At 44.2% G+C, this 13,429-nt stretch overlaps 1 protein-coding gene across 5 annotated transcripts in view; it reads right to left on the bottom strand.

Moving 5' to 3' along the window:
* Positions 1-13,429, bottom strand: part of Mtus1 (microtubule associated scaffold protein 1) — a 143,254-nt gene that overhangs the window by 5,174 nt on the left and 124,651 nt on the right. For all 5 annotated transcript variants that reach the window (XM_027391193.2, XM_035452665.1, XM_027391196.2 and 2 more), the window contains 5 exons: positions 6,010-6,224; positions 4,833-4,938; positions 3,663-3,736; positions 3,460-3,555; positions 1,411-1,527 (listed from right to left, as the gene is read on the bottom strand). In XM_027391193.2, coding sequence (XP_027246994.1) covers positions 1,411-1,527; positions 3,460-3,555; positions 3,663-3,736; positions 4,833-4,938; positions 6,010-6,224 — 608 coding nt within the window. The remainder of the gene's footprint in view (positions 1-1,410; positions 1,528-3,459; positions 3,556-3,662; positions 3,737-4,832; positions 4,939-6,009; positions 6,225-13,429) is intronic.

Below are 13,429 nucleotides of genomic sequence, written 5' to 3'. Positions count from 1 at the left end.
AAGCAGTCCCAAACAGCAATGACCAACCTGACCATGACACTAGGTTTTAGGAGTCTGCTGCACAGTGAGTGCAGGGAATCTATGAAAACGCTCATGCCTGACTGCTAAAAATGGATAGTTCCACCCCCCATCCCTGCCCTTTGGCCACTACATATGTCTTTTCCCTTAGAAATTATTAGCGCATAGTCACTGTACACAGGAATGAGCTTCGTAACAGCATTTTATTCAAGTGACTCATGTACTTTGACCATATTTACTCTCCAGTACTCTATTCCTTTCTCCCCTTGCTCGTCCTCATTCTCTTTCAATATGGCCCCCTAGGTTCATCTAGGCTCCACATGAGAGAATATAGAGTGTTTTGTCTGTCGGGGTCTGGCTTATTTCACTCAACGTGATCATCTCCAGTTCCATCAATTATTTCTGCAAATGACATAATTTCATTCTTCATTATGGCCAATCAAAACGCCATTGTGGATTAAAAAGAAAAAAAAAAGCCTCCCCCACACTACCTATCACATTCCCTGACAAGGTGAGGTAGTGCCCATAAGCTCATGGAGGAATTGCTTCCTTGAAAAAGCCGTTAATTATCTCTAGGAAATAAGACCCCAAACTAAGCCAAAATCCCCAAACTCCAAACAAAAGCCAGTTAAGAGTGACCTCTAGGCTCCCAATTGTCCATGCTGGTCTAGGTTTGAAAGAGACATTTCTTCATGGAGTGATGAGCTACCCACAGCTGGGAGGAGGAGAGGAAGCACTGGGTGGGTGGCTAGGTGGCTGACAGGCAGTTTGGGGGTCATCCAGGGTCACTTAAGCTATTTTGACAAACTCTCCCAGCTCAGTTGTGTCCTGGCTAACACACCCTGTGTCTCAAGGCTGGCCCAAGGCGGACAGTACACACAAGGCACTCCCTTCAAACACAGTTGAGAAGTTCAAATTCCGATCATGGTTTTCAACAGTGCTTGCTGTTTTCCAGTTGGGCTAATCCTATCAACACGTAATTCTTTTTTATCATATTCTAATTCTTAAAAAGATAAGGAATTCTACTAGATTATATTGTGCCAACATCCCTCCTGTCCAGAGTGGATGGGTGCATTAATATACTGGTTTTAGAGTAACTAAAATTTTGTATTAGGTCAGTGAAGATTCAAAAAACTATGAAATGTGAGGCTGATTTGTTTGTGATAAGTGTTCTAGGAGGCAGCAATGAATCAGCTTGTATTAGCTCTCAAAAGGAAGATGCAACTCTGACCCTTTGTGTGTTTTCCCCATATCGTTAAGTACAGGTTAGCTCGGCTGCATAGTGCATAACTCTAAAGCCATAAGCTCCGAGTCCCTAGCTCCCAGGCACCCCCACCACCACACACACACTGGGGGTGATGCACTCAATCCACCATCCTGGAGGAGACATACCAGCCTCTCCATCGTCATCAGCTTCATGTCCTGCTGATGCAGCTTCTCGTTCTTGATCTCTAACACGGCTTTCAGACTTTCTAGCTCTTGCTCCAGATACATGACCTGAGGATTTTTCTGGAGAAAACACACAAAGATAATTGCTCTGACTTATTTCTCATAGTACACAATCTGACCTCTTGATGTACTGAATCCTGCTTAGACTTGAGAGTAATAAGTGCTGGCTTCCTTTTGCCCCCACCCCCCTTTTGTTGACACAGGCAAGGTTATGCTATGAAACCTAGATTGACTTGGCATTTATTCAGTAATCCTCCTGCCTCTGCTTCCCATTGCTGGGATTACAAACATACACCACCCATGCCAGTTTAATGTATGTTTCTTTCCTTTTATTGTCTGTTTGAGACAAGGTCTCATTCTGTAGCCCAGTCTGGCCTTTAACTTGTAGCCTTCCTCTTGTCTTAACCTCCCCAGTGGCAGAATTACAGGGATGCGCCACCACGCCTGGCTTCACTTCTTACAGCAGTTTCAAAGGAATGAAAAAGAAGAGTTAAGATCATTTTGACCTCAAAGACTTTGATCATAATATTGACAACATTTTACTTTTTCCTTAGTCATTTAATAGCAAAAGATACTATGTTCAACAAATCTATTAGAAACAAGAAAAGCATTGCTTACAACATAAAAACAGCTCTGGAGAGAGATGGGGCTCCCTCCAGTCCTAACCTGAGGCTCTCTGAAGGGAGAAAAGGCTACAGTAGTTTTCTCTAAGCAAAGTCAGTCTCTGAAGGAGAAACACAGGCAAAGACAGTACCATATGCAGGGCTCTGGAAAACACCATACAAAGATAGTGTCCTGAGACCTTGGGTTTTCCTTGTGGTTACTTTTGCTTGGTCACACCTCTAGGGCAGCCATAACACTACCACAGAAGATGCAGTCTCCCAAACTGACACTTGTGATACCACCAGTGCTGGGCACCCGCATACCTCATGATGGAAATTCAACTCAACATCTGACATTTTGATACAAACTGGCTGTAGCTGACCTATTGGCCGGATGTGAAATCAGAATTTCTCAGACAAGACTCAGGGGTTTACATGGGGTAGTAGCTCCATTCTGGAGGAGCCCTGGGGGAGAATCAGGGACTTGCATCCCCTTGACCCCACTCCTTACAGTCTTTACTTCACAAGAGGAGGAAATGTGTCTGTGGGTCAAATGACCTGCTTTGTAAAGGCTGGGAGGGGTCCCAGACCCGGAAGGGTCAAACCAAAGACCAAACATCCATCTTCAATTCCAGGTTATTCAAAAGTAAAATTCCACATGGTTCTTTTCAATAGGGCTGGTGGGAGACCTTAGATAAATCTCATATTCACTTGAGGCAAATAGTATAATCCCGTCAATTTCTAAAAACTACTTTATGTGGATGAGTGCTTGCCTACATGTAAGCATGTATGTTCCCCATCCATAAAAAGAAAGGTTGTGTATCAATATGCTCCCATGGGGATGAACTGACACCATCAGGCTAAGGGAAGATAATTAGGAAAGGCATGTATCACATGGTTATTTGGAATGCTCAGAACAAGCAAGACCATGGAAATTAAGAACAGAATGATGGTTTACTCAGGGCAGGAGTCATCTGGGGAACGGAGAGTGACTTGATGAGCTCGGTTCTCTCTCGGGGAAATAAACACATTCTGGAATGTTTTTTACCAGTGACTAACATGCAATGTCACAGATATACTATAATACTAAAGTTTATGGTTGTGTATAAGGCAGTTTCTCTTTTATTATACAGAGAATTTCTGGTTTTGAATTTTGCTCAGTTTCCCATTGGTAAGTTGTTCAGACCTCATTGAATCTGTGTTATTATTTGGGTGATTGTAAAAGAAAATCAGTGAACAAAATTGTTTTGTCCAATTAAAATAAAACATGGCAAGTATGAAGAAGATCTAAAACCACAATTATGTCTCTAGCTGCTAAAGGATTAATTGAATCAAAATGGCAACTTAGCAGAAATAAATCCAAGTAGTAACAGAGGAATAATCAACTTACCGAATTAGCCTTCTCTCTTGATATTCGCTTTTGTTCCTCTGACTTCAGCTTTTCATTTAAAGCATCATTTTCACTTTTCAGATTATTGACTTGTTTCTAAGACACAAACAGTAACACATGAAGCACCAGATACCAGAAAAGGATCAAAGGTATGAAGAGGCATAGCCCACACCATCTGACGGCCCCTGGAGGGAGCCACTCACCTCTAGTGATTCCTGCTTCTCATTAAGGAGATTCTCAAGCAACTTCTTTTCCTTTTCATGGCTTTTCTTGATTTCTGGAAAGAAGGGAACTTTGATTTTGTGCTTTGTTTTTTTAAGGTTATAACACCCCAGGAGTTTAAGGTTATAACAACTCTACAACCTGATGTATCCACATGTGGAAACTGATGAAGTACAAACTATGTTCCTTTCAATTTTTTAAGATGTGAGTTATAAATTAAGAAATGTCTTCTCAGAACAGCTTTACTAGGCAAGACAGAGATTTCTGGTTCAAAGACCAGAAACTCTGATGCCTATCAGAGGCCAAGAAAATCTCAGCATGAGATTTTGAGTAGGGTCTCAAAAGACAGGTTTTTGATTTCTGGTCTGGGGGCCCCTTGTCTTCCTTTCAATTTGCTCTTCCAGAAGAAAACAGAAATCTAAAATTAAGCCCATTCCTAGCAGGAAAAAGACAGTATTCACTAAATGTACATGTGAGCCAGCTACGTTTGTCTACTACCATCTCCGATTCCATGCAGCAACTCAGTTTATGAGACAGTCTCCTCCCTAAAGGTCATACACCCAATTCAACCATACATCCCACCCCTGCCCCCGCTACTCTGTGGGCTGCAGCTGGTTCATGTGGACACCCCAAGGCACAGCCAACTTTGTAAAAAAAAAAAAAAAAAAAAAAAAAAAAAAAGCCTTCTCATTTCTTCCTTTTCACTTCAAGCTTTCCAACGATGGTGAGGTCAAAACAGCATATCTTGTCCTTGGTCCATCACATGCCACCTGTGCCGTACCACAGCCAGGGTGTGTAAGAGTACTCGAGTATGGGTTATTTTGAGCACTATGCTAGCAACTGACACCTTGATCTTTCTGGGACCTAAAGAAGCAACGACTACTGACCACCAGCACCAAAAAGGCCTTTAGAGTGTTTGGAAGTTCATCCTGTTTCCTAAAGGCCTGGCATGTACATGTAACCATTATTTGCATCCTTAAGGGAAAAGGGCATCTACTAGCACCGAACAATGCACAAAGAAAACAAGAGGCCTGCCAAGCGAATGCCATGGGGTGTTCTGTGTGAGGCAGAGTTATGAAGCATTTCCGTTTTAGTAAACACGATGCATTTCCATTACATCTCTACTGAAGTGTGGCAAAAGGCACCCTTGCCTGAAAGGGAAGTTTCGTAGGTTTTCTTCAGCAATTCTACTTTCTCTGAGTGGCTAGCTTCTATTTCCAGCTTAGTGGTTTCATGGGCAGCATTTAAGTTGTCAAGCTGTAAGGAACAAACAAACAGTAATTTACTAACAAGAACGGAAGTGCTGCTAAGAAGAATCAAGGAGTGTACACTAGGGATTTCATTCACATGCTTACATCCATCCAATGGGTGTCTAACACATGCGTACAACAACCCACTGTGTGCTGCCCTCCCTCCCCCAGCTCCACTACAGCCTCCCCAGGGAGATGGCCCAAGCTCTGCAGGGCTTCACCGACTGCAATGGCTGAGTTCATCACAAGGAGTGGATCTGTACTTCACAGGTTCACCCCAGCCCCACATCTGTCACACCGACCGCTCTACTCTCAGCCCCTTCCTAGCACATGCTTGGCATATAGTAGAACTATGCATATAACTAAATAAAAAAATCAAATAGGGAACAGGAAAATTCAAAGTTTATGATACTAATGGGGAAAATGGGTTACTAAAAAGTGGTTTAGTAGCGGAACACCAGGATGCTTCCAAGGGGATTGATTTTGAGGATATTTCTATCCCTTCTTTTAGAAAGAATTTTTTGGGTCCTACTAGGGAATGACCAGAGCCTTGAACTTGAACATGCTTTGCAAGTTCTTGCTGCATCTCTGAGCACTGGCCCTCAATTTAAATTTTATCTTGAGATAGTCTTACTAAGATGCCTCAACGTCTCCAAAGTAGCTAACTGGTAGGATTACAGACTTCGTTGGTTTTTGTTTGGAATTTTTTTTTTTTTTTTTCACACTGGGGGCTGAATCCAGGAACTCACCACTTGTGTGTCACTGAGGCCATATTTGGCCCTGTTTTCGGTTTTTATTTCAAGCCAGGGACTCACTAAGTTACCCAGGTTGAATTTTCTCTGCAGCAAGGATTCTACAGGCCTTCATTCTTCTACCTCGGCTTTCCAAGTTTTGGGATTATAGGGATGTACTACTGTGCCCGGCTACTTCTCCCAGCTTTAACTCAACATTGCTTCATCATAAGCATCCCAAAAGCTTTCCCCAATAAAATTAAAAGGCAAAGGATAACTCATTGAGACTGTAGATAGCATCTAGGACTCAGACAGCCATGCCCAGAGGAGCCCAGTGGGCCACCGACCTGCTCTTGCAGTTGGGTTTTATACTTTTCTGCCTCCTCGCTGTAGATGTCTCGAAGCTTCTTATACTCCACCATGTAGAATTCCTTCAGCTGGTTCTCCAGTTCAGTCCGGTCTGTCTGGTGTTGCTGGTTTAGTTTCTGGATGAATCCTTCATACGCTGTTTGTAAGTCATTCCTAGCCTTTTCTAGCTTCTCACAGGTGCTTGAAGCATCGACTGAAAAGGACATAAAAGGGAAGAACCTCTAAATTTGCTCAATGTCTGAGACACACATTTGCACACTACTGCATAAACACAAGGCCATTTCACTTATCCTGTGACCAACACTGTAGTTAAAAAGAAATGTCCACCAAAGGCCATGTGCTAGAGACCCATGGTGCCTTTGCAGGGTGGTGGACCTTAGGTCCCTGGGGTAAACCCCTGCAAGGGACATCAGGATGCTGACCCTTCCTCTATTTAATTTCCCAGCCATGAAGCAAACAGTTTCTTCAACTGTGTGCTCTCCCTGCCATGATGGCAGGTCCTGGACTAAGACCTCCAAAACTGTGAACCAAGATAAATCTTTCCCCTTTGTAATTTCACACGCGTAATGCATTTATTATGACTGCCATTCTCTCCCACCTTGGTAAGCCCCCTTATTCCATACAGTGTCTATCTTTTGTTTGTTTTGTTTTTTTGAGACAGGGTTTCTCTGTATTGCTTTGGAGGCTGTCCTGGCACTCACTCTGGAGACCAGGCTGGCCTCGAATTCACAGAGATCCGCCTGCCTCTGCCTCCCGAGTGCTGGGATTAAAGGCGTGCGCCACCACTGCCCGGCTTAGTGCCTGTCTTTGTACTGGGCTTATTTCACTTAGCATGATGCCCTGGAGGTTTTATCCACTCTGTAGCTTGTGCCAGGACTGCCTTTCCTTTAAGGTTGACTAAGACTCCAGAGTGTGTGAACACGCCACACACTGATCCAGTGACGGCACTGAAGCTGTTTCCACCACCTTCGTATACTGAACAATGAGCAATGCTGCCATGAGCACCGGCATACCAATAGCTGCGTGATTCCTGCTTGAATTTTTTCTTATGTCTACATTTGGATGAAGAATTGCTGTTTCATGTGGCCAATCCCACTTTTACTTATTAAGTGGCTTTGCAATGTAATGGGCAAGATTCCATTTTCCCACATCCTCACCAAAACATATAAAAAAAAATATAATGCAAGGAAGGGGATATATAGAAAGGTCTGCAGCAAGGAAAGGGAAGGGAAATGATACAGTTACAGTAACCTCATTTTTTTGTTGTTTGTTTTGTTTTTTTTGTTTTGTTTTGTTTTGTTTTGTTTTTGAGACAGGGTTTTCTCTGTTAGCTTTTTGGAGCCTATCCTGGCACTCGCTCTGGAGACGAGGCTGGCCTCAAACTCAGAGATCGCCTGCCTCTGCCTCCTGAGTGCTGGAATTAAAGGTGTGCGCCGAAAAATATATACAATGTCCATCTTAATGCATGTGGGCATGGGAGGTGACATACTATGGTTTTGATTCCTGCAATGGGTTTTTAAGTAGAGTCACTTACAAATACATTCATAAAATTCTACTATGAAGGGTGGGGAGCACATGCCTTTAATCCCAGCTCTGGGGAGGCAGAGATGGGCAGATCTCTGCGAGTTCCAGGCCAGCCTGGTCTACAGAGAAACCCTGTCTCAAAAAACAAAACAAAACAAAACAAAAACAATTCTACTATGAAGACGGAAAACTTTGCTCCCACCTGATCTATATCTGAATAGTACATACTATGCCTTGGGAACTAACAAACAAAGCAGAGCCAAGTGTGGTGGCCTGTGTTGCATGCCTGCAGTCCCAGCACCCAGGAGACTGAAGCAGGATCTTTGTGTTTCAGGCCAGCCTGGGCTACATAGCAAGACTATCTTAAACAAAACCACAGACAGAAAAATCACAATCAAACCAGTCCACAAAGCAGAAGCACTGGAGGAAAGAGCCAAAATGGTGCATGAAAACCAGATGACAGGGGCCGTCACAGACAATGATTTAATAAATAGTAAAGAATGGCTTTCTTAATTGCTAAAAACACCCTTTTTACACTTGCATATCTTTTTCATTAATGTCTTTATCAAGGAAGATAAAGATTCAAGATGTCTAATGTTACTCTAACTAGCAAACAATAATAGTAGCTTCTGCCAAACTGACTTTTTTTTTTTTTTTTACATTTCCAACATGTAAAAAATGAGAACAATGGAACCCTTTCCATGAGGTTCCCCTTGTGTACCTCAAATTAGACCTTTATATGGGAAAAGTCTATAAAAGTACTTTGTAGCCAGTGGATGAAGAGATCAGCTTCTAGTGTGGGAAATCCTGATTTTACAATGTCTTACATCAGCAATAACAAGCAAGCAAATATGACCAAGTTCATCCAAACACATCAGACATAAGTGACTGGGCACACACAGTACACAAGCATCTTGGTGAACCCCATCATTTTAAAGAAGCCTTCATCTACTGTGGGTACACAGGGCTTTAGAGTTTCACATATCTGCTTATAATCAGACTACTGTCAGTTTGAATATGTAATTGTAGTATGCCTGTGTTTAAAATCATATAGGATATACAGAAATCCTCTCCCATTGACCACTGGATAGGGCTGCTTGCTCTGTTTAAACACACAAAAACCAGTAGCCTAAACAGTGTGCAGCCTTGCTGGCTACTGCAAGCCCAGTGAAGAGGGAACAGATTGGAGAACCGGAAAGAGAGAGGAGATCAGACGGAGGAGCGGACAGTTTACTACTGTTACTTCCAACAACCAAAGGGCAGGACAGGCTCCAGAAGGTGACATCAGCCTGCAGCTGTGCAGGAACCTTCTGCTGTTTACAATACTGTGTGCAACAGCTGGGCTAAACTCCACACTCACACCAGTGGCTTTGGTTCAGATCGATGGCCTAGGCTCTTTAGAGAGCAGTGATTCGGTGGAGAGACTCCTGAATTCTTTTTTAGAAGGATGCTTACATAAACACTGCATCAGGGGCTTCTGGGTGGGGGGGGAGCTCATCATCTGCTCAGCCATACTATACATGTGTGGTGGGGGATAAGGACTTCACCCCGAAATTTTAGGCTATGAATTTTCCCTGGTTTCTCAGAGCATGGAGGAGTCACAGGGCCACCTGTGCTGGCTATCTTTGGTTGGCTGCCTTGCTGCTTTGCCAGAAGTCCACTGCTTTCAGTTCATCTGACAACTAACAAAGCCAAAGCAAAAGCAGAGGGCCATCCAGGATTGAGAATAAATGGCTGTAGAGTTTTCCTGTGCTGCCAGTTGCCAGACATGGTCTCACTCTGTCATGGAGTTCTCGCTGTCCTTGAACTCAGAAATCTGCCTGCCCCTGACTCTGGAGTGCTGGGATTAAAGGTGTGCACCACTACTTTCAGCTTAGAAAATCTACCACTTAGGTCCTTGTCTTCAAGTACTCTATTAGCTGTTTTCAAAGCTTGTGCATCAAGCACACATAGAATAGATGCCTGATGTGCACTTTATATGCTTGCCAGCTTTTAAAGCTAGTCCCAGCAATCTAACTTAAGACATTTAGCTAGATCAGGGCATAGTGGTGCACACTTTTAATCCCCAGTACTTGGGAGTCAAAGGCAGGAATCTATGTGAGTTATATAGAGGACAGTATTGTCTATATAGTGAGTTCCAGGACAGTCAGAGCTAATAGAGTGAGACCCTGTCCCAAAGATGTGTGTGTTTTCGAGTGTGTGTATGTGGAGGGGGGGGCACATGATATCCTGTCATTCAGGAAGCTGTGGTAGGAGGATAGGGAGTTCAAAGCCAGCCTGCCCTAAACAACAAGAGCCCCTCCCCGCAAAACTATGGGCTGCAGATATAGCTCAGTGGTAAAGAATGTTTGTAGCATGCACCATTGCCTGGATTCAATCCTTAGCATCACAAAGAAAACAAGACTCAAAAAGGGGCATGGACTCATTTCCAAAATTGTCTCTAAAGTCTAAATCCATGTAAAAGAAGTTGACACTTTTACTCAGAGATGCAGGAGCCCTGAGCCTATTGGCCCAAGGCCAAAGCAGGAAAACTGGTGGGCCCCGGCCCACCCTGCTCTGCCCATCTAAATCACAGCTATTTGAGCAAGGAAAAGTAGCTGCACAAGAAGTGACAATGGATGGTATCTAGAGAAAGCACCACTGTATGGTCAAGTCTGACCTTGGGAAAATAGAATCAATACTAATCTCAGGCCCTTTGGCAGTTACCCCTAGAGGAGAGGAAGTGAAGCCATACTTAATTAGTCCCCAGGGATTTTTATAACAGGGTGGGGGGTGGGGCAGTTGAACTGATTATTTCCATCTCATAGAGACAGATTTCCCTTTGCTGACGGATGAATGTTGTTATGGAAGAAAACATTACACAGACATGGTCTGAAAAATGTCAGTATTCTTGGAAACAAAACAGAGCTGCCTTCTTTTTAATATAAAGTAGTATGCTTCATGGGGGACAACTAGCAATATTTTCAGTGCTTGAGAACACAAGCATCTTCATAAAATGAGAACTGGCTCCAATCTCGGCACTCTAGTTGCCTACCGTGTGATTTGCAAAGGTTGCTCACATTTCCTCACCTTTAAAACACTGGTACTTTCCCTATGGAATTAAATGTAACATGTGAGAAGTAACTGGCCCTGGGCTCAACAATTTAACTGTGTGTTATATGTTACTTCTGTTATTGCCAGAGGACTCAAGCCTAATTGCATATTCTTTGGAGACATACTTGAAGTTCAAAACAGAATATAATGGTTATTGAGCTTGATCTTCAGCACCTATCCTTCCCACATACTATCTACACACACGTAAGTACATACACTTAAAAAAAAAAACATGATTTTTCTGGGATTAAAGTTGATAAATATGAAGCTGGGCAGTGGTGGCACAAGCATTTAATCCCAGCACTCAGGAGACAGAAGCAGGAGCATCTCTGAGTTCCAGGCCGTCCTGGTCTGCAGAGTTCCATGATAGCCAGGGCTGTTACACAGAGAAACCTTGTATCAGAAAACAAAAAAATAAAATAAATAAGTATGTACACACACACAGTAGGATGCTACTGGGGTCTCCTCCTCAAATCTGCTTACTACTATTGTTCTTTATCTTCTAGACAACAAACCTCCCTGGCTTTCAGGAGATTTGTGTTTCTTCTATAAACAGACCTAAAATACAGTAAGGGAGGACAAGGGAAAGTGTGGGAGGCACGGCTCACATGGAAAGCGAGGCAGATTTTGTACCATGTAAGAGATAGTGACAGAAAGGGACAAACAGGAAAATGGAGGACTCCTCTCTCCAAGTGTGTGACTCCCTGTCACAAGATGCTTCTGGGGAGCCAATAGTGTGCAGAGCCCCTTTGGGGTTCCCCTTTCTGCACCACTTTTGAGGGAAATGGGGGTGCTTGTGTCCACCTTGTCTTGCCTGGGTCCTCTTCTCAGTCTCTCTTTGGCCACTGGGGACCAGCTGCCTGCACAGAGTTGACTCTCTCATGCTTTTCTTTAGAGCACAACTGATAACTTTGTCACGTCTCCTGTACCCCATCCAGACTCACAGACAGGGCCTTCTCCCATGATTAGTACATAACATTACTACTCTGTGAAGTCCTTTCAGCACACACTCCTGGAGCAAGTGTGGATCTAATCTGTTTTAAAAGCAAAGGAGTCAACTGAAGAAATTAAGAAAGGTGGGGCCCAGACTATGTGACCAATAGGCATTTCCAACTTTCCAGACCTAGACGTCCTGATTCACAAAGTGAAAAGGCACACTTCTGCTGGCCTCCAAGTTTATGGATGGTAAAGACTAAGTTACATGCTCTACAGCAAGTCTAAGGACAGAGCAGTGGGCCACGAGTGCATGAGGGGGTAGTAGGGTTGACGGGGGATGGGAGTGGCCATCTGCCATTAAGACTGTCACATTCTGTTTCTCCAAAAGTAACTTTCACAGAGCCAAGTAGCCTGGTAGATAGGGTCTCCTCTAAATTTCAAAATTAGCTGTAAATGGCTTTCTGATTGCTCTTACATGATGCCTATGTAAACAATTTCAAAATCTTCCACAAATCATGATTTTGGGTTATCAACTTTTTAATGAAACTGTCTGCAAGAGAGAGAGAACCCACTCCCCTACCCCCACCCCCATATTCTCTTCACTGTCTGTGATGTTTGGGAGAGCTGGCTCCAGGTCTTTGGAGTGGGAGAGCAGGTCCAGCACCTCACCTGAGCAGCACAGTAGAGCTGACCCTGTTGGCTTGGGTGCAGGTGAGCTGGCCCTGAGGGCAGGAGAACCCCCCCTTCCCTCCATCCCCCCCCCCCCCGTATTCCATACTGTGGCATGAGGGAAATGCGCCTTCCCCCTCCTCATGCCTTGCCGCCTGTGGCAGGCAAGAGAGCTGGTCCTTGGGTCACCAGAGTGGGGGAGGACTAGCCTTGTCCCTCACAGGCTGCAGCACACAGGAGAGCAGACCCTGCACCCAGTCAGTCTGAACAGAACACTAGAGTTGACCCTGTTGGCTGGGATGCAGGTGAACTGGCCCTGAGGGTGAGAGCAGGAAGAGTTGACCTTGCCTCCCCATGCTTCCTACAGCCATCAGGAGAGAGGCCCTGCACCCTGCCTGGGAAAACAGAAGACTTGGCCCTGGTGGGTGAGTGCGAGTGAATCAGGCCCAATGGCTTGAGGGCACAACTCATCCAGGCTACACTGGGTGACCTGGCTGAGGCAATGCTGGAGAGCTCACCTGGGTAGTGATGATGATGGAAAACCGGTGGACTGACCAACCAGCTAGGAACCTGGCCCAGAAACTAGGCTACGAGCTGGCCTGCCCCAACATCCACCTCATTTACCGACTGCTGAAGCAGGTGAAGGGGACAAACCTACAGATCCAAAACTTTAGGATATCCATGACATGGGACAACAACAGAATCTCTAAGGAGTCCCAATGAGAGCCCACTATTGATAGTATAGCAGAAGCCAGAGGCCTCAGACCAGACCAGTGTGGCTCAAGGCAATGAATGCTTGCAAGTAAAGATATATGGACTAATGGGTAAAATGTGTGACTCACCAGGGCCACACTACAACTTCCACACCAAGATGATGGTTCTTCTTTTTGTTTGTCTGCTTTGTTTCATTCTTAGTTGTTCTTTTAAATTTTGTTTTGTTTTGGGGCAGTGATTTCATGGGCAGAGGGTGGAGGGGACTGGAAGGTGTTCGGGATATACGTGAAATCCACAAAGACTCGCTTAAAAACAAAAATAACAACAAAAAACTGTCCACACACCACTCCCCCCTATAAATAACAGCACTCTACCTTTAAAACTTTCTTCAGACCTTGCAACAGGGCTCTGAGCTGTTAAGTAGGTATCGCCCACTGTAAGTCTCATTTTACTAAATGGAAC

The sequence above is a fragment of the Cricetulus griseus genome (assembly GCF_003668045.3).
Source record: "Cricetulus griseus strain 17A/GY chromosome 1 unlocalized genomic scaffold, alternate assembly CriGri-PICRH-1.0 chr1_1, whole genome shotgun sequence".
In the NCBI taxonomy this organism is placed as follows: domain Eukaryota; kingdom Metazoa; phylum Chordata; class Mammalia; order Rodentia; family Cricetidae; genus Cricetulus; species Cricetulus griseus.
Note: the sequence above shows the minus strand (reverse complement) of the source record. Positions and strands in the feature narration are given on the sequence as shown.